General features: G+C 42.6%; 1 protein-coding gene across 1 annotated transcript in view; it reads left to right on the top strand.

Moving 5' to 3' along the window:
- ZNF536 (zinc finger protein 536) overlaps positions 1-21752 on the top strand; it is a 233264-nt gene that overhangs the window by 110657 nt on the left and 100855 nt on the right. Inside the window, exon 4 of the mRNA XM_063410529.1 lies at positions 3525-5105. Within this exon, the coding sequence (XP_063266599.1) occupies positions 3525-5105 (1581 nt within the window). The remainder of the gene's footprint in view (positions 1-3524; positions 5106-21752) is intronic.

The following is a 21752-nucleotide window of genomic DNA, read 5'->3' as shown; positions in this document are numbered from 1 at the left end:
AACCTTTCCTCAAAGTACGAGACACAAACAGGTTGTCTTCTAAGAAGAATCATAGCCTACCTCCCTTGTCCCCTGCAGTGTTCTTTGGACATGTACTACCGCATTCGCTGATAGAATCCTGAAAATTAGTGATCCTTTGGGTTTTCCACTGAAACTGGCTTGGTTTGAAGTTAGACTGGGATTTTTCCCACAGCAGCTTATAACTCTGTTTTGTCATTTGTACAGGGTCTTACACAGGGTGTAGCTGGTTATTAATTTGAATGGATGAAGTAGCATCTAAATAACTGCACAATTACTGAATTTAGGAAATACTGACAGACTAAATTAAAAAGATTCAAAGATGATTGACTCCATCCTACTCTCTTCTCCTAATGCCTGCCCTTGAAATAGCTGCATTTAAGACTGCTTTGAAGTAAACTAACCACTGCCAGTATTTGGATCTGGAAGAGAACAGCGAGGTTTTGAATATCTCCCTTTGAACAATGCTGTTTGGCCAGTCCCATTCTGCAAAGGTGGCACAGTGTGTTGCTACATGTTGAGTTCAATTTCAGACCTTCAGCTTTAGATCTCATTTCTAGCCATGTGAGGGGTGGGAGCACCACAGAGGCAGCACACCAAGGCTGGAAGAGATTTGAACTTTTTATCACACTGTCTCAGTCAGTGTCTTCTTTCAGTCCAAAGCTCATGGCGTTGGTGGCGAGCTGTGTGCAGATCTCTGCTGAAAGGAAGCTCACTCTGTGGAGAGGCCTTAGAGCAGAAAATGGAATGACTTCAAGGCTTAGCAATTCACAATAAGAGTGTGTTGTGCCCAGGGCTTTAGACTGAAGGTACTTTTAGAATTACAGAACTAGCATTTTCTCCAGTTAGCATTTTTAAACTTACTTGTACCCATTTTTACATATACATACTGCTTTGAGCAGTTTCTGCTTGTTTTTAGCAACATCAGTGCAGACTATATTACAGATTTCTCCTTCCTGCAATGGTTCTCCAGCAGTTGATGTAGTGCCTGCAATGCTGGGACACACTTTTTGATGGTGCCACTTGACGTGCAATGCAAACACACTGAACTATTGTTAGAATAAAAGGAAGTGCTCAATATAATTGTGTTAAAGATTTCCGTAAAGGTATAGAGGATGCTGAGGAAGAGCTTGTCAATTAACAGGAGTGAAAATTCAAAAGTGAGAACATTTAACCCTGTAGAGTCTGGCACTTGTTTTTCACCGGTCGTATGTCTTAGGCAACGCCTGAACTACTTAAGTTGTGTCAGAAGTCACTAGTGAGTGCTGACAGTAACTGGTGGGACAAACATCAGAAAGACTGAAAGTGGCTCCAAAAATCCCACAGTGTATAGAATGCTGTAAACCCAGCGTTACTGTCTGTCCTTGCACACTCCCAGACAGCCCTGCAGAAATGCAAATAGCCAGTGTCTCCTGTCCTCGTGCTCTCAAAGCCCTGCGATGGGTGTGTGTATGCTCAGGTGCCCACCTGGGACCAGGGAAGCCCAGACAGGGGTGTTCTGTCTCTGGTTTGTGGTTCAGTAGGAACTGTTTGTTTTTGTACAACTCCCACCAAACACAGCCCCTGCCCCTCGTTGGTGAATCGCCAGAGCTTAATTAGTTGATTGGGAAAGACTCAGAACTTCCACTGAAATGTTTAAATCTGATTTCTTCTGCTAAGCTGTGTGGACCAAGGCCTAAAGCATGAGCCATGCTAATTACTCCCTCTCCCTGTGCTGAGCACCTCTTGTTTGAGGTTCTGTGCTCTTCTCCTCTGCAAAGGTCAGTTGATGTGGGTTGAGATAAAGCTCTCATGTCTCACCGTTTAGCTTTAGGATTACGTTATGGATTTATGATTTGCAGTGCCTGTAAGGTGCTTTCAGGCCTGGCTGGGCTGCAGCTCGTGTCCAGGCCCTGTTCTGTCAGTGAGCTCTCATGCAGCGCTCCACGGCCATGGGAGTGTTCTGGGCTGGCCTCTCACCAGTAAATTTCAGTAAATTTCTGCCATTGCTGAGAGCAGCAGCTTCCCAAGTATTTACCAGCCCTTCGACCGAGCCTCTAGCTTAAATAACAGAAGTTTGAAAGCTTTTCAAATTTGTTTTTAGCAGATTTTGGGGTTATTTGAAAGAGGATAACTTTCCAGCTGGTTTGGTGAACTACATAATATTATACAGCATTTTTACTGTAGAGAAGTTTTCAAAACAAATGTTTCCATTATACCATTTGGAGAGGCTTGCCTTTGTCTTTCACTTAGGAAAAAAAAAGCTACCTAGAGAAAACAGTTTCCTCTTCTTGCAGAGCTCCCTTGTAGAAACAATTGCCAGTACCAACAGCTTGCAGGTCTTTCAGATTTCTGTCTCTTTCAGTGAGGATTTCCATACTTTTTCCTTTAAAAGAAATTCTGCCTTGCTAACATAACTCTGCAAAAATCTAGATAAACCTTTGCTTAGATGTACATTCTTTTTGGATATGTCTTTATGACTGTATGTGAATATTTATTATATATGTAAAATCTTCTGCCTCTTTGAAAGTATAGGAAGAACGATAAAAGTTGAGTGTAGGGTTCAAATATTTATTTAATTAATGGAAATCATCTTATATGTTTTAAAGCTCTGTTCAAGCCAAACCTAGAAAAGTGCTTATAGTAGGTAAATTACACATTTTACTACTTGAGCCTTGGAAATGCCATTAATACAAAATTAAAGGACTGCAAAACCCAGTAGATAATACCAATTTCAAATACAGAAGCTAAATATATTTTTTACTTTTTATTGGTAGATTTCTTTTTTACAGACTACTTTTTATTTTAACTATATGTTCTTATATGCTGCAATCATAATGTAGTGTAATGATATTAATATTTTATAGAATCTGTATTTATAGTTCTTTATTTAGAAACAATGCAGTAGGTCTGCAGATCTTTGAATCCTTCTGGAATGGTGCCCTCCAAATAATGATAAATTACTTGTGCAGTATGCCATTTGCTAATTATATCCATGATTTACTGCAGAGCAAGACTTAAATCATTCATTTCAGTCTTGCGTAACAGTGCCATAAAATTTTTAGGTTTAAAAATGGTTTCCATGTGTATAATTTAAACAAATTTTAGAGCAATTGTATACACAAAATATTGCAACCATCCATTTGTTACATTCTTTGTCTCCCTTTTTTTTAAAACTTGTACTTTTAATGATTACTGTGGTTGAAAGTGTTATGCTTCATTTTCATAATCATAGCTTTTAATTCTACAACAGTTTTCTACATGTTAGATTTAGAAAAGGATGGCTAATTGTGTGTAGATACCATGTCATTCCTGAATAGCCCCACATTCTGGAAACCCATTTTGGAAATACTCAGTTTATGAATTAGTCTTCGATTAAAGGTGCTTCTTTTCAAAAAATGAATTATTAGCACAAGATCTTCTTGTTTTTAAGTAGCTAATGCTGATTTTTTTTAATTTCTTCACTCATCCGTAGACCAAAGTACAGTTAACTCTCTTTGTACTTTCCTCTTTGTCCACACCTATAGGCGAGAAGCCTTACAAGTGTCCACATTGTGACTATGCTGGTACTCAGTCTGCATCCCTCAAATACCACTTGGAGCGGCACCATCGGGAGCGACAGAACGGAGCAGGACCACTCTCTGGGCAGAGTGCAAGCCAGGAACACAAGGATGAGACACCAAGTAAAAGTTCTGTGTTTATTAGACCAGACATACTGAGAGGAGCCTTCAAGGGACTCCCTGGTATCGACTTCCGAAGCGGCATGGTCTCCCAGCAGTGGACGTCGGGAATGCTGTCTTCTGGAGATCAGCAAGGACAAGCAGCTGGCATGTCATCTGAAGGATCTTCAGAAAATATGAAGGGTTCAGACATATCTTCCAAAGGAACACACTTCTCTGAAATTGGCCGTGCGTACCAGAACATGGTCGGGAACGGTGTGAACTTTCAAGGGTCTTTGCAAGCTTTCATGGACAGCTTTGTCCTCAGTTCTTTGAAGAAAGAAAAAGAAATGAAGGATAAAGCTCTTTCAGATCCACTTTCAGCAAAAGCTCTGGGCTCAGATGGTGGTGAGGAGAAGATAAATAGCAAGTCCTCGCAGCGGAAAACAGAAAAGTCGCAATACGAACCTCTGGACTTGTCGGTAAGGCCCGATGCAGCCTCCCTGCCAGGTTCCTCTGTCACTGTCCAAGACAATATTGCTTGGCATGGCTGCTTATTTTGTTCCTTTACAACTTCATCCATGGAGCTAATGGCTCTGCACCTCCAAGCCAATCACTTGGGCAAGGCTAAACGTAAAGACAACATCATAGGCAACAACAAGGAGCAGTCTAGAGAAGTTTCAGCCTCGGTGAACAAAGTGAGCTTGCTCCCCTCCTCTGTGCAGTCCAGCAAGGAGGCAGGAGTTTCAAACATGCTGAGCCAGCTGGACTCAGCTTCTGAGAAAATGACCCAAGGACAAAATAAAGAGACCCTGGGAGAGCAAAAGAGCGCTGCCTGGCCCAGCCACATGGAATCCACTTTTTGTAATTTTACAACAGACTTCTATAAGCAGTTCGGTGTTTATCCCGGTGTTATTGGCACAGGAACACAAAATTCTTGCACCAGTAATGAATCCGAAATAAAAACACAATCCGAAGATGACCCAAATATTCTGCTCTCTGACTCTGTAAATAAAAGTGCTATTGATGACCTTTCTGACATAGCTTCATCTGAGGATATGGAATCTTCCAAGGAAGAAAACATTGAAGATGAGGACATTGACACAGAACCAGATATTATGAATAAGCAGTTGTCTGCCCTAAATAAAGAAAGCAGTGAAGGAGGTGACAATATACAAAGTGCAGTCACCTCACAACCCACACAAGGGCTCGTATCACCATTGCCACAAGCTTCAGAAAAGCAGTGGCACAGTCAGAATCTTCTCTCCTCACACGAAACTGCACAAGAAGTGATGAAACCCGAACAAGTACAGGGTCCGCAGGTCCTGGAGAAGCAGATGAACATGTTGTCAGTCCTAAGAGCTTACAGCTCTGATGGCTTAGCAGCCTTTAATGGACTTGCAAGTAGCACAGCAACTAGTGGATGTATCAAGAGACCTGACTTGTGTGGTAAGTTTTAGACCTTCTTTTAGACCATTTCAGAAAACACTTGTGCAGAATCATGAAGCTGCTCTTTAAATATACTTAGTCATGTTTGTTAGTAATACATTTTTTTAAATGTTAAACCCTGTGGGCCAAATTCTTGTCCTATATGTGGTCTACTCCATTGAAATCAGCAGTGCTGCATGCATACTTAAACAGGATTTTAGAAAGAACTTGCTTTTTAAACTAGAGTAGCAGCAATATAGACTATCTGTGCTAGTGGCATCGGAAGGGGATCCTTACTGCTTTAGCATACTCTAAGGAGGAAAAAGTTTTAAAAAATTGACATGGTAACTTGCAAACTTTTCAGTATTTTGATATACCCAAGAAAAACACTGGATGCTTTGCCAAGCGAACCTTGCTTTCTCTCTTTTTTCTTTTTTCCCCCCTTTCTTTCTTTGGATTGGGGGTGTGTTCAGTTACCACAACATTAATGAAATCAAAGGCCAAGTGCATGGAATGTGTCTACCTGTGTTGAATGGATTTTATTTTTTCTTTCATTTATTTTCTTTCCCTCCTTTTTTTTTTTTTTTCTTTTAAGTTATAATTTTCTGCTTTGGTTCAATGGCACACACACAGTACTTGCCCTTGACCATTTTCACTATTCTTACTAGGAGCTGTGTAAGTTGTGATTTGCCTGATTAAGAATATGCCTCCAGGTAATTAAAATAGCAACACACCAAACAAAACCACTTTTTAACCTTTCTAGTCTCTGATTTACAAAACTGCAGTTTTACTTCCTTATATCACACACCTCATATTTACAAGAACTAAAGTTAAATCTATTTGGAACAAATGAGACTCAGATTTTTTTTATTATTATTTAGCTCCTATTTTCTCAGCATAGTGTTTGTTTGAAAGAGATTTAAGAGTGTAAATCCTTTGAAAAACAGTATCACTTTAAAAAGCAGAGTCAGCAAAGGACACAAAAACTTCAGTAATGTTCATTTCACTTAACCTTCAAACTAATCAGAAAACTCATTGTCAGAGCTGAACATGCATAATAAAATGTATTCAAGTTAAAAAAAAGAAAAGAAAAAGAAAAGAAAATGTTATCAACAGTGTTAAAGTCTGACAATTTAAAATGAAACCCTCAATCTGCAAGCAGTTCAAAGTGGTTCCCCTGGTTAACCTGAGTGGGAGCTTTGTCTGACTTCACTGGCAGAGTGTAGATGCTCAAAGCCATAACCCCCACTCCAGGCCCCTCTCTGATTTTCCATGTGTATTAGTTGGTTTGATAAAAATGTCTGATATCTTCACATGAAGTTTATCTCACTTGTATCCTTAGAGCATTGGACTTCACAATATTGGCCTTATCTGCCAATATCTGTAATTTAACCAATATCTGCCTGAGTATCCGTGTGGCCTTACTTGTAAACTTCTGAGTCCCAGTGCACTAAGTACCAATTTAGATAGTTGGAAATATTTCCAGATTCTTCAAAATCAGCATTTACATTACTGAAAAGAGTTTATAGTTGATTTAATTTACAGCAGGTAAAATCCTACTTGGATTTTTTTTTTTCATTTGTGGAGTACAATCAATTAACAAAAAAGAAAAAAAATACAGCAGAGAAATTACTGTCTAAACAAAGAAGTTAAAAAAATGGAAAACTAAGATTAGTTGCTTTGTGCAAAATATCTTTATATTTTTTCACAGGCATAAGATTTTTAAAACAACAACAGAAAAAAAACTCTCTAATATTATTATTGAAATGAGGTCATGTTACTTCCATTAGTTTTTTGTTTCATCTTCCAATCAACAGACATTTTATGATAGCTTGAGTTTATATGATTTTAAAGACCATATCCCTTTCACAAGCTCTGCCCAGTGATAATGGATTTGACTTGAAGTATGAAGGAAGAAAAGAAACAACAGAAGCTTCTCTGTTCTACTTTTTAAGCCATTTTTTTAATCGAAAATGCTGTGGAGTCCTTCTGACTCTCTCCCTCCAAAAATAGCTTTTTAAAATTCTTTCTGTCATTCTATTGGTGTTTGCAAAACATAAGTATAAAGGCTGATTATTTAAATAACTTAAATACATTATTTGATTTTTATCAATATCTCACAGAAAATTGGATGAATATGAACAACCCCCATGTCAGTAGCTCTTTTTTTTTTGTTTGATTGGCTTGGACACCACCCACTTGAAGGTAGTGGTTTTGGGGGAGTTTTCATTTTCTCAGTGACATTTTATACTGTGAAATCACACTCCATCTGTGCATGTTAGTGTGGGGAATCCCACCTGATGTTTCTGCATTTACAGATTAGCAACCAGGAGCACCCTGTTCATTTAGTAGTCTTCCTTCCTTTCCTTCTGCACGAAGCCCATGACCAAAGCCATGGTTCTCTTTGTCTCTCCTACTGCCTGGGAGATCAGAAAACTTGAGACACACCTGCAGCATGTGATTTCAGGGCATGATTCTCATGTTCCTTTTGTGTTTGGGGAGACTCCTTGCATTTCTCTTTCTTTTTACAGCCAGTGATGTGTGTGTTGTTGACATCTCAAGAGAAAACATTGATGCATTTGATAACAGTCCTTGCACACTCAGAGAGTGAAGCATAGTGCTCTTTCTGTAGTCAGAATAGAAAGGAAATAAAATTGAAATAAAATATTTCAGCTTCAGTAAGCTGAGATTGCATCTTTGGCTGGCCAGACTAATTGAGTTGAATTTCTGGCTGCCTAAAAACAAGCTGGGGTATTCAGCAATCCATGTGGATCATTTTTAGATGGCAGATTGTACCCTAAGATAGTAAGTCAGTTTTTAAGCAAAAATCTTGGCACAAGAAAAATTTTGTTTCTTGATGAGAATGCCACCAACTCACATTGTTGTTTCAGAAAGTCACTGCACATGTGGAAGCAGTCCTCAGTTTCCCTTTAATGGAGAATGAGAGAGATTGATGATGTACACATAATTCATTTATGCTCCTATCATGCTTCAGGCTGCAGGGATGAAAGACACAATTAGGAAAGAACCATAATTACTGCATAATAAAGAAATTTTCATGTCAAAATGCTACTGAGAAAAAATCACGAATTTTTGTAATATTTCTCCTTATACAGCAGAATGAACAGAAAAAAAAAAGAGCACTGATAATTTTAGAGTTACTCCGGAACTGTACTTGGTTTTGGAGTCTCAGGTGATTCTGGCTAGGAGTGGATCTCGTTTATCTTTGCTGGCACTCAGTTCCTAAGAAGATGACAGGCCTCTCCTTGCTGCTTGGCAGCAGATAGCCCAACAGGGAGGGGACACCCAAGGTGATGGCTCTGGGGCTTGGTAGCTGTCTTGAGCATCTCTGTACTCTCCTTTCACAGCCCCTGCTGATTTGACAAGTTAAGCTTGGAGGTTCTAGATCTATTTTATATTTAAGTTCTGAAAGATCTGTTTTCCTTTCCATTTATGATCTTCTCTCTGCTTGTCTTCCCATACACATGTAGTTGAATTACAACTATGTTCTACCTTCTGCTCCAATACATTAATTTACTTGTGATTTGTGCACAAGACCCCTTATGACAAGACCCTATCCCTTCTCTCTCTCCTCCCCTTTAAATTTCTCTGCTTTGTGACCAAGATGGTAAAATTTCCCTACTTGCATTTGCTGCTTGGGAAGTCCTTAGGCTTTCAAAGGAGAGCTGATGGGCCACAGAACTACTGGCCAGAGATAGTTCTGGGTGTTAGCTGGCTGCTTAATGGGTTAGTGCTGTCGAATCCACACTTAATGATGTCCAAAAGTATTAGTTCCATGTTGTCTCTAAATCTAATTTGCTTCCATTCATGCTTGCTTTCCTCTGCAATTAGTGCTGTTTTCTCCTGCACAGGCTCCACCCCATTATCACTTCTTTCACTGTATGAAAACAGGGCAGGGCCCCTCTGATGCATGGGAGCAGCTTTGGAGTACTGATCCTGCAAAGGGCTGAGCACTTTCAGTTTCCTTCGCAGCAGAAAGCTTTCAGCATTGCACAGAATTATTAAAATGTTCAGCATTGTAACTTTCTGAAATACCTTCCAAATGTGGAACTGCAGCGCAGACAAGAGGGCTGGGCAAGGGGAAGATCAATTGTGGCAGATTATTACAGCTTTATTGTCACATAATTATAGTGCTCTACCCCCATGTTTAAATAGTGAATTTAGATATTGTAAATTGCTTATTGCCACAGGTGTCAAAACCAAAAAGATCATAATGCTAACCCTATCAGAACTACCACCAACACATGAAACACAGAAAAAGATTTTTAATTATTTGTGATGGCTTCACCTGAATCTTATTACAGATCTTTTAAATTACAAAATCCGTATTAAGAAGCAAAAGGCCTGATATACCCGAGCTCTAGGACAGCTCCGAGGCAATGGAAGGTCATCCTACTGCAGCAAATTGTAGGATTGCCCATTTAAAGTATCATGTAATGCACTGAAGGAATGCTTTATCCTGATCTGCAGTTGGAGGAGTAACCAGAATATTCTTTTACTTCAAGGCAGAATGAAATGATATGGAAGTTTTACAGCAGAGTTTTCTTTACCCCATTATCATGCTTTTGAAGAGGTTTCTTAGTTGCAGTTAGGAGGTCCAAGGGCAGCTTTTAGAGTACGAACTGTTCCTCTGAGCAGCAGATCAGCACCTCGGCCCCCGCCTGAGTTTCAGACACACTTCTGGATGTCACAGTGCCATTTGCATGGCAATATAAAACCAAACTCATATGGCTTGCTTCCTTTTTTTAATTAACTGGGAATGCCAGTGATCCAGTGAAGTTTGTGTTGCTGGATAAAAGGGCCGGTCTGTGAATAGCATTGTATTTGCCAAATGGTTCGCTAGTCATTTCAGTACAAACAAATGGATGGTGTCTGTAAGTCTGCAAACACTGTTGACATTTAGCCTTGTTTATGTTACTTTCCTTTTGCTGCATATTTTTGGCTAGAAGAGATACTGTCTGAATCAACACTGACTTCCTAAGCAGAAGCTAAGGGCCCAGCCTTGCATCCCTCATTCTCGATGAGTAGCACTACTTACATGACTAAGGATTGCAGAATCAGGTCCTATGTTTATTTGGCTTTGAATTTCATTGCTATTTTCATGTAACTTAATTTGATTGTATTTTGTTGTATCAAAAATCATTCAGGTGATAAGTTCAGTATCACCATTTTGTTTACTCTTGAAAACTTTCAGTTCTTACCATTCTTCATACTGTGGTGTGACATTCCCATTCCATTTACGCTTCTTGAAATTAACCCCTAAAATATCTGATACAGCTAAGTGCTGAGTACCTCCTATTCCCAGAGAGACTGGAGGCATTCAGTCCCTCCCAGCACCACATCTGAAAGGGGGATTGTGTTTGCAAAAGGAGGCCTTGGTATGTGCCTTGATTTCAGACATCAGTGGCCAGCCGCACCAAGGCAAATCCCTAGCACAGAAAGGCTTTTCTTTTCTTTGCAGAGACAAAATAATGATGTAAGCTTAGAGCTGTATGATTTTTGCTCTAAGTTTCATCTTCCAAACAATATATTCTTATTGTTTTTGTTGTATCCAGGTCAAATTTAAATTATAATTTAGGATTAGGCAGAGGTGTAGAGATGTTTCCATGTCTTTCCAAAGTGAGACAATGCTCTGGTTTGTGTTTTGGTTCAGGAATATACATTCTTGTGTCTGAGGTATAGTATTTCCTATAACTACTCATAAACATGAGCAATTTAGACATTCTTGTAAGTCAAAACTAAGTGTACGATTAATACCTATTATGAGGCCAATTTTAAACAATTAATTTGACAGCAATTATAATTTTATGTTACAGGCTTTCAGGAATAAATAACCAAATTCATCTTTGTAATCTAAGGAACTTAGGATATCTTTATGCAGAGATGATCTTGTTATGCACAGTATTGCATATCTGGAATTTCTGAGGTTTGCTCCCACCTATCTAGATGCCTGTAGTGCCAGGGATAAATAATTACCTGAGGCTTATTAATTGTTTCAGCAAAGAAAAAAATATATACCTTAAGTGTAAGCATTAATATATGTATACACAATACATCCACAATATATAACAAACCATCATAATAGTACAAAAATAGAGGTCCTGAATATGTTCTGTTATTTATGTGTTTGGCAAGCTTAGGGAATGGACTTTAGTATGAGTGAAAATTCTCTTAACATTTTTAAGGTTATTTATTGTCATTTCTATTTGAGTTTTTAATGGTCCTGTATTTTGTAATGCTTTAGCAGGAAAAAATACTGTAGTTATCTTTTTTCATATTCTTTAAGCAATATTTCTAGCTTAATATATTGTGCCAGGTTTTCCAATATTAACCAAGAAAGACAGTAAAATTCAATGAACGGCACTCTGACATCCACAATTTAAAACCTGTGATTGAAGTGAAATGTGTAAACTTCTAGTGGGTTATCATGTGCTTTGGAATAGAGTATTGTTGGAAGTAATTAGAAAATATATTAAGGTTTCCTGGTAATGAAGGTATGTAAGTTTTAATAATTGTTGCTTTCTGAATAAGTGTCAAACTATATCTTTAAATGTATATGGAGTTACAAGTTAGGTCACTTCTGAATGGAATGTAAAACAATACTAAAATGCTTCAATAACTTATCTCAGTGTTGCTAATAAAAAAAAAAGCTGTTAACCATTAGTGCAGTTTTGAGTCATTTTGTTGATTAATTCAAGAAAACTCTCTGAGAAACTGTTGTACCTTTTGGTAGACCAAAGAGCACTCATGCAATCCACAGTTGTTTGATGCTTTGAGAGGCAAACTCTGCAAAGCTGCTTGTTGGCCTTGGAAATGATATTTATCAAAAATCCCATATTTTAAGGCATTAGAAAGGTGCCATGTATAGTTAGGCAAGTATATAAGGGGGGAGGGGCTAGAGATTTGTTTCCTCTGTCACAGAAAATACCCTGGGAATATGGGACCTGTTTCTCCTCTGTCACTTAAAATCCAGTAGAAATTTTTGTGGATGCCACCGGGTTGAAGATGAGCAGTGTGGGTGGATGAAGTGTGCAAATATTAGTGCTGGGGTGCTCAGGCAGGGTGAGCTAAATACGGGGTTCTCGTGCTGCAGTGGAAATGCAGACTTAGTGAGCAATGGGTGTGGAAGGCCTGTCCCAGTGGGGAAATACAGGAGGAGTGATCTTTGTTGGGTAATCTTGCCCAGCCTTGCTGAAGCCACAACTCCAATCCTGCAAATAGCCCTGGTCGCTCACTTTGGTTTCCTATGGAAGAATGTGCGATGAGCATCCTGAGAATAGCCTCCCTCCCCCGGCCCACACAGGATCCTCCTGAGGGAAAGCAGGTGTAGGAGAGCAGGCAGCCAGCCTTGCCAGAGCCAGCAGCACCACCCAGGTCCGTGGTAAGTGTTTCCAGGGTGGGGTCCCTGACAGGTGGCCCATTGTCCGGAGCACCGCTGAGCATGCCGTGGGAGCTAAAGGAAAACGTGCCTGGGGCTCCCGGTGTCATGTCTTCATTAGTGCTCTCCCTTCTGAATACCATATTGGTACTTTTTATTTATTCCACCAAAACACCATGAGTCAGGACCTGACATTTTAGTGTTCTGTGTCATACTGAGAAAAATCTGTGGTTCAGCTGTAGGACAATTATATTATTTTGGAAGGGCTAGAAATAATACAGCATTTGTGAGACAACTGTAACATTTACCCAGACTCAGTGTGAGATTGTTCTTCCTTTTATTTGGAGAGCAATTCCAAAAAAGTATCAACTAGGAGCAAAGAAAAAAAAAATAGACATGAAAAAGTGGCAATTAGGAATCCATTCAACCCCCATCGGGTATAATCCCATTTTGTGCAGTACCTCCGGCTGTTCCATGCCTAAACTTCTATGCAGTGAGCTGTGAATATAGTCCTTATTGTCCTGTGGGCAATATGACTAAGGAAAAAATATCTCTGTAATACAATGGAGCGTTTGTCTGAATGGCATAACCTAAGGTCCATAACATCAAATCTAAAGTTGTAATTATAGAGCTGCAGTCACACCACTCAAGTGAAGGCTGTGTCAGCACTTGTATTATATAAGGAATCCTGTTTTCAAGGGTTGATGAGTCATATGCAAAAAACATTTATCACTAAACAATTGTTCTGATTGTTCTGAAGCAACATCTAGGTACGGGCCTTTCCCCAGTAGGACATGGTCATATCTTCTGCAATATGCCATGGCGTACTTTGTAAATGAGTGTATCTTTTTTGAGATTGAAAATTACCTGGAAAGTTTGGGTGTTTGTGCACTTTGATTATTGTAAAAACATAAAGTGGGAAAAAAAACAGGGTGTCCAAGGTCTTCAGTAACAAGGATTGTATCAGGTGAAACTTGTCTTTCTCAGAAACTATAAAATTTGGGGGCTTTTATTCCCAGTTTGTCATCCCTGATTTTGCTTTAAGTTCTTGGATCTGAACACTTCCTTAGAAGACCTGGTCACAATTTTGGTTTTTGGGCTCTCCTGAACTCCAGCCTCTGAAGCTCGCAGTAGCTGTTATTGCCTCTTGAAGCAGCTGCACATTTGCTGGTGAGGAGCAGACAGGAGAGAGGTTTATTTACAGCAGCACCTCAGAGGTGAACCAGGAGCACTCTGCACCCCTCCTATGCGAACGTAAAAGGATTACACTTACGATAGAGACCAGATACTGGAAACCACAGAAGTTTTCCGACTATGTGAAATTTCTAGAGAGGTAAACTGAGTGTGAGTGATTTCACTGCCCAGAGCAGTGCCATTTACAAACAGGTGTCCCTGAAGCCACCCCCACGTCAGGCACTTGCACCCGGGCTGCCTTGGCCCCCCATTGTCCGCGGAGCGAGGGCAGGGCCAGCCAGTCCCTTTAAGCCGATCTCCTCTGATCCAGGCGTCTGCAGCGCCCTGCCCGGCATAGAACAGCCATTGTTCAGCTGCAGAGCAACAGTGGGGCAGAAAATAGCATGCCATGCTGGGGATCAGAGAGGGAATTGTTCCTTAATTATCTCTTACTGAAGGAAAAACCCAAGGCATATCCCGATATGTGGCATGACTCTGTCAGAACACGAGTCTTTCAGAAGAGATTTGGGGAGGGGAGGATCCAGTTCAGAAGCTGGCAATCCTCCCTTCTCCTGCAGGTCTACCTGTGATTCACTCACTGACCATGGAAAAAAATAAGTTTTCCGCTTTGGATTCTACATTATGAAATGGAAAACAATAGTACTTATCTCCCTGGTAGGAGTGCTGTGAGGATAAATGAATTAATTAATGTGTGTAAAGCACTTTGAAGATGAAGAACATTATATAAGTCCTCAGTGTACAAATGCTTCCTTCTCTGACATAACTACAGTAAGTTATAAAAATGTACTGCTGCAAATAAACACACATTGCAAGTAGGGGTTGGGTGTGTACATGGCTGCGGTGCCCCAGTGGTGTGGGTGAGGCTGAGAACCATCACCAAAACCTCTCTTACCCCTGCCCATGTCCAAAAATGGTGCTCAGGGCTGCCTGCAGCAGCTGTGGCATGCTTTGACCTTAATGTCTTTTCACCAAACCCATGAATTTTTACCTCAGACCTCTTTGAGGTGCCAGCTGGGCTGAGCTGCCAGGTTTTGGCCATTGTCACATCAGGCCAGCCCCGTGTGCCACCAGCCACGGCAGGCAGTGGATGGCTCAGCAGTGTCTGCTGGGCTGCTCCCTCCCAGCCTGCTGCTGTGCCTGTGTCAGCAGGTCCTTGTCAGGACTGAGGTCCTGCCACACTGTCTGCCACAATTTGTCCCTCCTGTTCATGGCCAGTGTGACTGCTCCCCGTGGTGCTCAGAAGATCCCAGTCTGGTGGCTGAATTGGCTCTTGTGGGGTTTTTATTGAATGTCAGTGATTTCAGTTCACCACTTGGAAGTTAAAACTTTTCTTGCCTGTTATTCAATGTCCCCATCCTGTGTTAGTCCTTGCTCCTTTATTTATTTATTTATTTATTAAAAATTCAAGCCAGGAACGGTGTTTGACCCCAAAATTCTCAAGTAAATAACAAGGCAAATTAAGGGAGTGCAGGGAAGATAAAGCAACACTTCAGCCATATAGAAATGCAACATTTATCAAGAGAGACATAAGAAAATGTTTCTTCATTGAGGCGAACAGGTTAAAGATGAAATTCAGAACTTCTTTGGGGGTCTCCTCAATTCACAGCTGCCACATAAACCAATTTGAGAACCTTAGAAAAAGGCCTCCTTAGCCTTGATTTTGTCTCGTTTCAGTTTTCCCTTTGCACACCTAACCCTGTTCCAGTGTGCTTGGTTTTCTTTAAATCCTTTCAGACTATGTTTGTTAACCTGTTGCTGTCCCAGCCTGCCAGTTGGAGAGCAGAGGAGAGCAATGTGCTGCTCCGGGGGGCTGGAGAGCCCCTGCCCTGCTCCCCACTGCCGGCAGCTGAGGGCTCTGCTCTCCCTGCCGGGAGTCTGAGGAGCAAAGTTTGCTGCCGTGCTGTGTTCCTCCAGATGCCAAACACCCCGAGATGCATCACCAGCACAACCAGACATCCCCGAGCACCCGGCGGTGTGGCTGAGTTTTCCATCCCCTGACAGGAGAGCTGTTTAATAACGGGAGGGCTTGTGGGTGCCTTCACTAATCGTTGTATAACTGTACACTGGGTGAAAAAGAGGAAAACAAACCAGAAAAGCTTTCCCAAAGGATAGAGGTGGGAATCCCATTAACATGACGGCTCCCTCTTTAGTTGCCAGAATGATTGACAGCAGGATAAGGTCAGAAGATGAAAACCAAGCCATGGGGGACAGTGCAGGGAGGGGCGGGGGCCAATCAGTTGAATAAAAAAGTGAGTGTCAGTGCTGGGGAAGGAGAAAGCCGGCACTCCCACTAGAAAAATCCTCACCCTCTGCTCCCCTACTGTTTGTTTGGGGAAAATGCTGCAGCTTAATCAGAATTATTTACAAGATAATGGTCCATTGTTTGTAGTAAGACAGATGCTGTCTGTGGGAATTTGGTGGTTTATGCTCTATGCATTACAGTGCCATTGCTGTGTGCAGATGGGATCACAGTGGTATTGTTGTTATCCACTTTTTGGAAATTTGGAGGATCCTTACTGTGAAAGGAGGATCCTTAAAGAGAAAAAAAAAAGAGTTTTCTCAGGCCCAGAGCTGGGATTTCTCTTAAGGTAGAACAGCATTTGTACACATATGGGAGAAGAAGAGGACAAAGTGGAAGCACTTCGCCTGAGACTTGCAGCATGAGGGGTCCCTGGGCTGACTGTACTTGGTGGCGGCAGACATCAGTTCAACAGATGGATGGAGGGATGGGTGGATCCTGTGTGTGCTCCCAAAGGCGAGGAAGTAAATCCTGGTGGGATATGTCCATGCTCCCTCCTTTGCTGGGGGCTGGCAGAGTAATTTGTTTAGAAGATGGTGTGAGAGGTACACTCACCTGACTGTGTGGAAGTCAGGCTGGCCTGCTCAGTGATCGTCCTCTGGCTGTGCAACTGTACCCATGGTGCTCCCTGCCATTGTCCCCATGCTGCAAGCTAAACACTGAGCACTTCTGCTCCACCAGAAAACTGCACCCTGATGATCTATGGGTGAGGCTGTGGGAAGGCAAAGCTAAACTTTTGCTGGATTCATATTGGAAACAAAAGCCCCAAACTGCTAAAGAGAGAAATCTTTATTTATTTAGAAGATCAAATGCAATTTTTCATTTTTCTTTTACATTTTCCAGCAGAAAATCTATTTCTATAAGCATCCCCTTGTGGCCCAAGTAGAAAGCTCAGTGTGGAGGACTAGAGGCTGGCAAAGGGGACTGGCCTACGATGTGCAGGTGGGTGACCCTCTGCCACCAGCTGCTGCACACAAGAGGAGTAGGGAGCCCAGGTGAGGCCCATGGAGGAGGCTGCTCAGTCAGCACATCCATCTCCCCAGCTCTCTGGGCCTGTCCCAGCAAAGCGTGGGGGACAGCAGCGCCCACAGCCCTTTCCTGTGACCCCGGGATGAGGGACAAGGACCCTGCCCAGCAGGGCTCTGCTCTCAGGAGCAAACCCTGCCTGGCCCTCGGAACCTGGGAGATGAGAAGATCCTCCTCAGATCCCTGCACGGTGGAGCCAGGTGCAGGGAGAGGGGGTGGAGGGTGCCTGGGTGGGGGTGGGGGTGTCTGTGTGTGTGTGTGCCTGAGCTTCCTCTCTCAAAAATCTGCTTTTAGTGTGCAATAGCTCACATATTACCTCGGCAGAGATCCGTGTGCACCAAAGGCAACCAAGAGACGACAAATCACCAGAAGGGCTCCAGAGGGGATTTTGAGCATCCACGTCTGGTATCCCAAGATCCATTAGCTTGCAGGTAAAATGGAAAACTATGACCATCTCTTTTGTATGCAGGATAATTAAGCTGTCTTTCCATCACTGCAAAATACCTGAGTTTCCCTGGAGAAAGCAGAGGGCCTGGGAATGGGGAAAGAGACAGGGAAGGGCAAAGAATGGCTGATTCACAGCTTTTGGGGACTGTGCAGCTGGAAATGGGTTTCCAACATCACCATGTTCCCCTTTGGATGGACTTTTCCTGAAATGGGTGGTGGAAGATGGCAGCTCCTGAGTCCTCTCTTCCCTCTGGGCTCAGTGTGCAGCCAGGGATGGAGCAGATAGCATCAGGTCATGAGTGGAAAACACTTTGCCCAAGAAAAGGGATCTCCTCTGACTTTTGTGAAACAGAGTTTTCCAAGAATATCCTTGAAGGGCTAGATTGGCATGGGAGATTGCAATTCCTGAGTGATTGCATTTTTCCTAAGTATCTCCAGTGGGATCTGTACAGGGAGCTCTTAGGTTTTTTTCTCCAAGTCAGCATTTATTTGGAGAATCTTAATTTTGTATTTCCTGACATTTAAACTTTTCAGCCTAATGTTCTAATAAGGATTCTGTCTGTCCGTCTAAATAAAGCTTCGTTCTAATGAGGACACCATCCATCTCCTGAGATGGAGCCGTAACGACTTCCAGCCTCAGTGTAATTTTAGCTAGGCTCCCTTCCCCACCCTCTTCTCCCTACAGACCTTTGTTTGGGGTGAAAATTATCTGTTTTGGGATGGAGTTGTGCAGAATTTCATTTTGGGTCGAGCGACTGAGCTATTGTGTGAGCCTCTGCTTTCTCTCTGAAAAGGGGGATTTTGCTCACTCCCCGTTGTATGTTCAGTGCCTGCTTATTTGCAATTTCTGTTCATAAGACTGTGGGTTTTCATGCCAACGATTTTCTGTTTGAGTTGTTGGAGTAGGGAGGTTGTGGGAGCATGCCAGTGTCAAAGGTTGTCACTTGAATGATAATTAATAACATTATCAGACTGATTATGTGTTTAGATATCCAGAATCAGGAGTGAATTGAACTTGTTAAATTTAATTCCTACCTCCAAACGACTGGGATATTGGCGTGCTCGCCAGTCTTGCGTTTGCATAAAGGACAAAACTGGGAATTTGAAAGGGCAGTGGCTAATGAGAATTGCTGCAATTCTGGGCTTTTGGAGCTCGCAGGGCTTCTCCTGCAGCACCATTGCTGTGCCAGCGTTTGCTGGGCAGGAGCAGGCACAGAGTGGGTGCACGATGGTGTTTGTAGCCCCTGGTCTCACTGTGCCCGTTGCTGACTGAAGCACCAAGTCATTTGAGATTGGAGATTGTGTCTTTCAAGGTCCAGAAGAGCCTTTTCACATGCGACTGATTACCTCTGTCAGAGGTGGGAGAGCCAGGTCCCACCTCGGTGGGTGGGATCTGAACTCCTGCTTTCAGAGGTCAATAACAGGGTTTTTAGACCTTTGTGCTTCTCAGTCCCTTATAGCCAGACCTTTTCTGTTAAAACTATTTAAATTGCAAACCACAAATAAAAGGATCATATGTGTTTCCCACTGAACAGGTTCTTTAAGGCTATTATGATAATTAAAAACATATGGTGCCTATGCAAGTCAGAGGGAAACCACAGATGTACAAATTAGGTATTATATAAGGTTTTATTTTTTGCCCTTTCAAAAACGACAAGTCAAAGACATACAAAGAGATAAAGATGATATTTTTCTGGAGATGGTAGGTGGCATTTTGGATTTTTAATCATGAAATATGTAAGCCACCTTTCTTATACATAATCAGAGCAAACTCTGTCTAATAAGCAGGAAGAACAAAACATAGTAGCATATGACTGCAGTATTTATGGAAGGAATAAGGAAACACTTTGTTTCATACAAGTTATTGGGCACCAAGAAACCTTTTGCATTTTTTATGATGTTTCCCTGCACAGACATGGAGGATTATATTTATTAAATATTGAATTATATTGAAATTGGATTGATGCAGCCAAAGAAGGACATTTCTTTGTATTCCATTTTTTCTCCTTTTAAAAAAGGGAAATGTACTCATATTGATTGCAGTACAAGTAGTCATTTGTTTTAATTTAAAAATATAGGATTGATTTTGAGAAGGTGATAAATACTGCTAATAAAAAAATTCAAAATGGGGATTTATAATGATTCTCTGTTAAGTCAATGGTTTAGAGAGGCTAACTTATAATAAAAGTAGAGACGTGCTGAAATATCCATAGCTAATGGATTATTTGCCATTTGCTAGTGCTGCAAACTTTCCTTGGTTTGCTGGGTCCTGCTACAAAAAAGTAAAATTTATATCATCTAATGCTCCTTGCTCCTTGCTTTGTCTTTCTTGTGCTAAAAATGGGCAGCTGAGGATCTGGCAAGCAGCTGCGGGGCCCCCTCCCTATGCAGATGTGCTCAGGTATTCCAGAGGGGCCAGAGCCAGGTGTGTGTATTGCCATGGGCTCAGGTATTCCCTGGGGGTCTGTGCCAGGTGTGTGTATTGCTATGGGGCTCAGGCATTCCAGAGGGGCCAGAGCCAGGTGTGTGTATTGCCGTGGGCTCAGGTATTCCCTGGGGGTCTGTGCCAGGTGTGTGTATTGCTATGGGGCTCAGGCATTCCAGAGGGGCCAGAGCCAGGTGTGTGTATTGCCGTGGGCTCAGGTATTCCCTGGGGGTCTGTGCCAGGTGTGGCTGTTGCCGTGGGCTCAGGTATTCCAGAGGGGTCAGAGAGGGGTGTGTGTATTGCTATGGGGCTCAGGTATTCCCTGGGGATCTGTGCCAGGTGTGGCTGTTGCCGTGGGGCTCAGGTATTCCCTGGGGGTCTGTGCCAGGTGTGTGTATTGCTATGGGGCGCAGGTATTCCCTGGGGGTCAGAGCCAGGTGTGGCTGCTGCCGTGGGGCTCAGGTATTCCCTAGAGACCAGAGCCAGGTGTGGCTGCTGCCGTGGGCTCAGGTATTCCCTAGAGACCAGAGCCGGGTGTGTGTATTGCCATGGGGCTCAGGTATTCCCTAGAGACCAGAGCCGGGTGTGTGTATTGCCATGGGGCTCAGGTATTCCCTAGAGACCAGAGCCGGGTGTGGCTGCTGCCGTGGCTCGGCTCTGCCGGCCGTGCCCTGCAGGTTCCCCTCAGCCCCGCTCCGCTCCCGCCTTGCGGCACACGGGCCGGGCAGGGCTCTGCAGAGCCGGCAGCCTGTGCCTGTCCCCTTGAGCCCTCTGTTCCCGCAGCACCAGCACCTGCCTGGAGCCCTGCCCTGCCCGCGGCCACAGAGACGCTCCTCTCGCCCCTCGGGGCTTGGCCGGTGTCCCTGCGGGGCCGGGGAGGAGGGACGCGCCTTGGTGCGGCTCCCCCGCCGCCGCCGGGCCTGTCGCTGTCCGGGAGGGGCTGCTGTCACCGGCAGCCCCAGGAGCCAGCCCGGGTGTGCCGGGTGCTGCTGCAGCCCGGCTGGGGACACACTCGGCCCGGGCACGCTGTGTCCCCAGCACTGACACCCCGGGCAGGCAGCCCGCATCTGCAGCCGGCATCTCACCCCCAGCCGCAGCCCAGCCTTCGCAGACCCCTCGCTCTGTTCACTGATGCTTTGTGCTGTCACTCAGCAAAAAATAGGCTTTTTTTTCCATTCTTTTTTTTTTTTTTTTTTTTTCTCCCAAATAAACTTTTAGAAGAACAAAACCGCAAATCTGGGGAAATAAGAGTAGGAGAAGCCTGACGCTAACGCTTCAGGTTTGCAGGAGTTGTGGCTGAGCAGGCATTTCTGAACAGAGTCTTTTCTTTTCTTGAGTGACTGATAGCAAACTCAGTGTTATTTCACATGTAGGTATTACCATTTTAACTTTTACTGAGGTAAAATAACACCTTGTCACTCAGTGCAAATACCAATCACAAAATGAATTAATTGTAATAACTGTTGTCAACAGAACAAAAGACTTGTTGCTTTCCTAAGCAGATTTCAGTGCCACTGATAACTATATACAGAGGTTCCCTTTGGGCTTATTCAGTACATGTAGTCAGAACATAATTTCATCTGTCTTTCTCTGTACTTTGTTGTAAAAGTCTCAGAAACTGAGTTAAAAACCTGTATTTTTTACATATCGCTAAGCATACATTTTTCAATCCTCATGATTTTTTTTTCTCACAGAATCCCTAAACATTTTTACTAGTTAATTAACACTTCTTTTGTGGCTAATTTATTAAAGAATTAACAAGTTTATAACAGTGTGCCGAATCTGTTGTTTCACCCTATGCTGTGATGGACAGAGAGAGAAAATATGGGCAGAGAAAATATGGGCAGCTGTTTTGCTACACAAAATAAATTTTTGCTA

This window comes from Prinia subflava, chromosome 13 (genome assembly GCF_021018805.1).
Source record: "Prinia subflava isolate CZ2003 ecotype Zambia chromosome 13, Cam_Psub_1.2, whole genome shotgun sequence".
Lineage (NCBI taxonomy): Eukaryota > Metazoa > Chordata > Aves > Passeriformes > Cisticolidae > Prinia > Prinia subflava.
The sequence above is the reverse complement of the archived record's forward strand: the minus strand, read 5'-3'. Positions and strand labels throughout refer to the sequence as shown.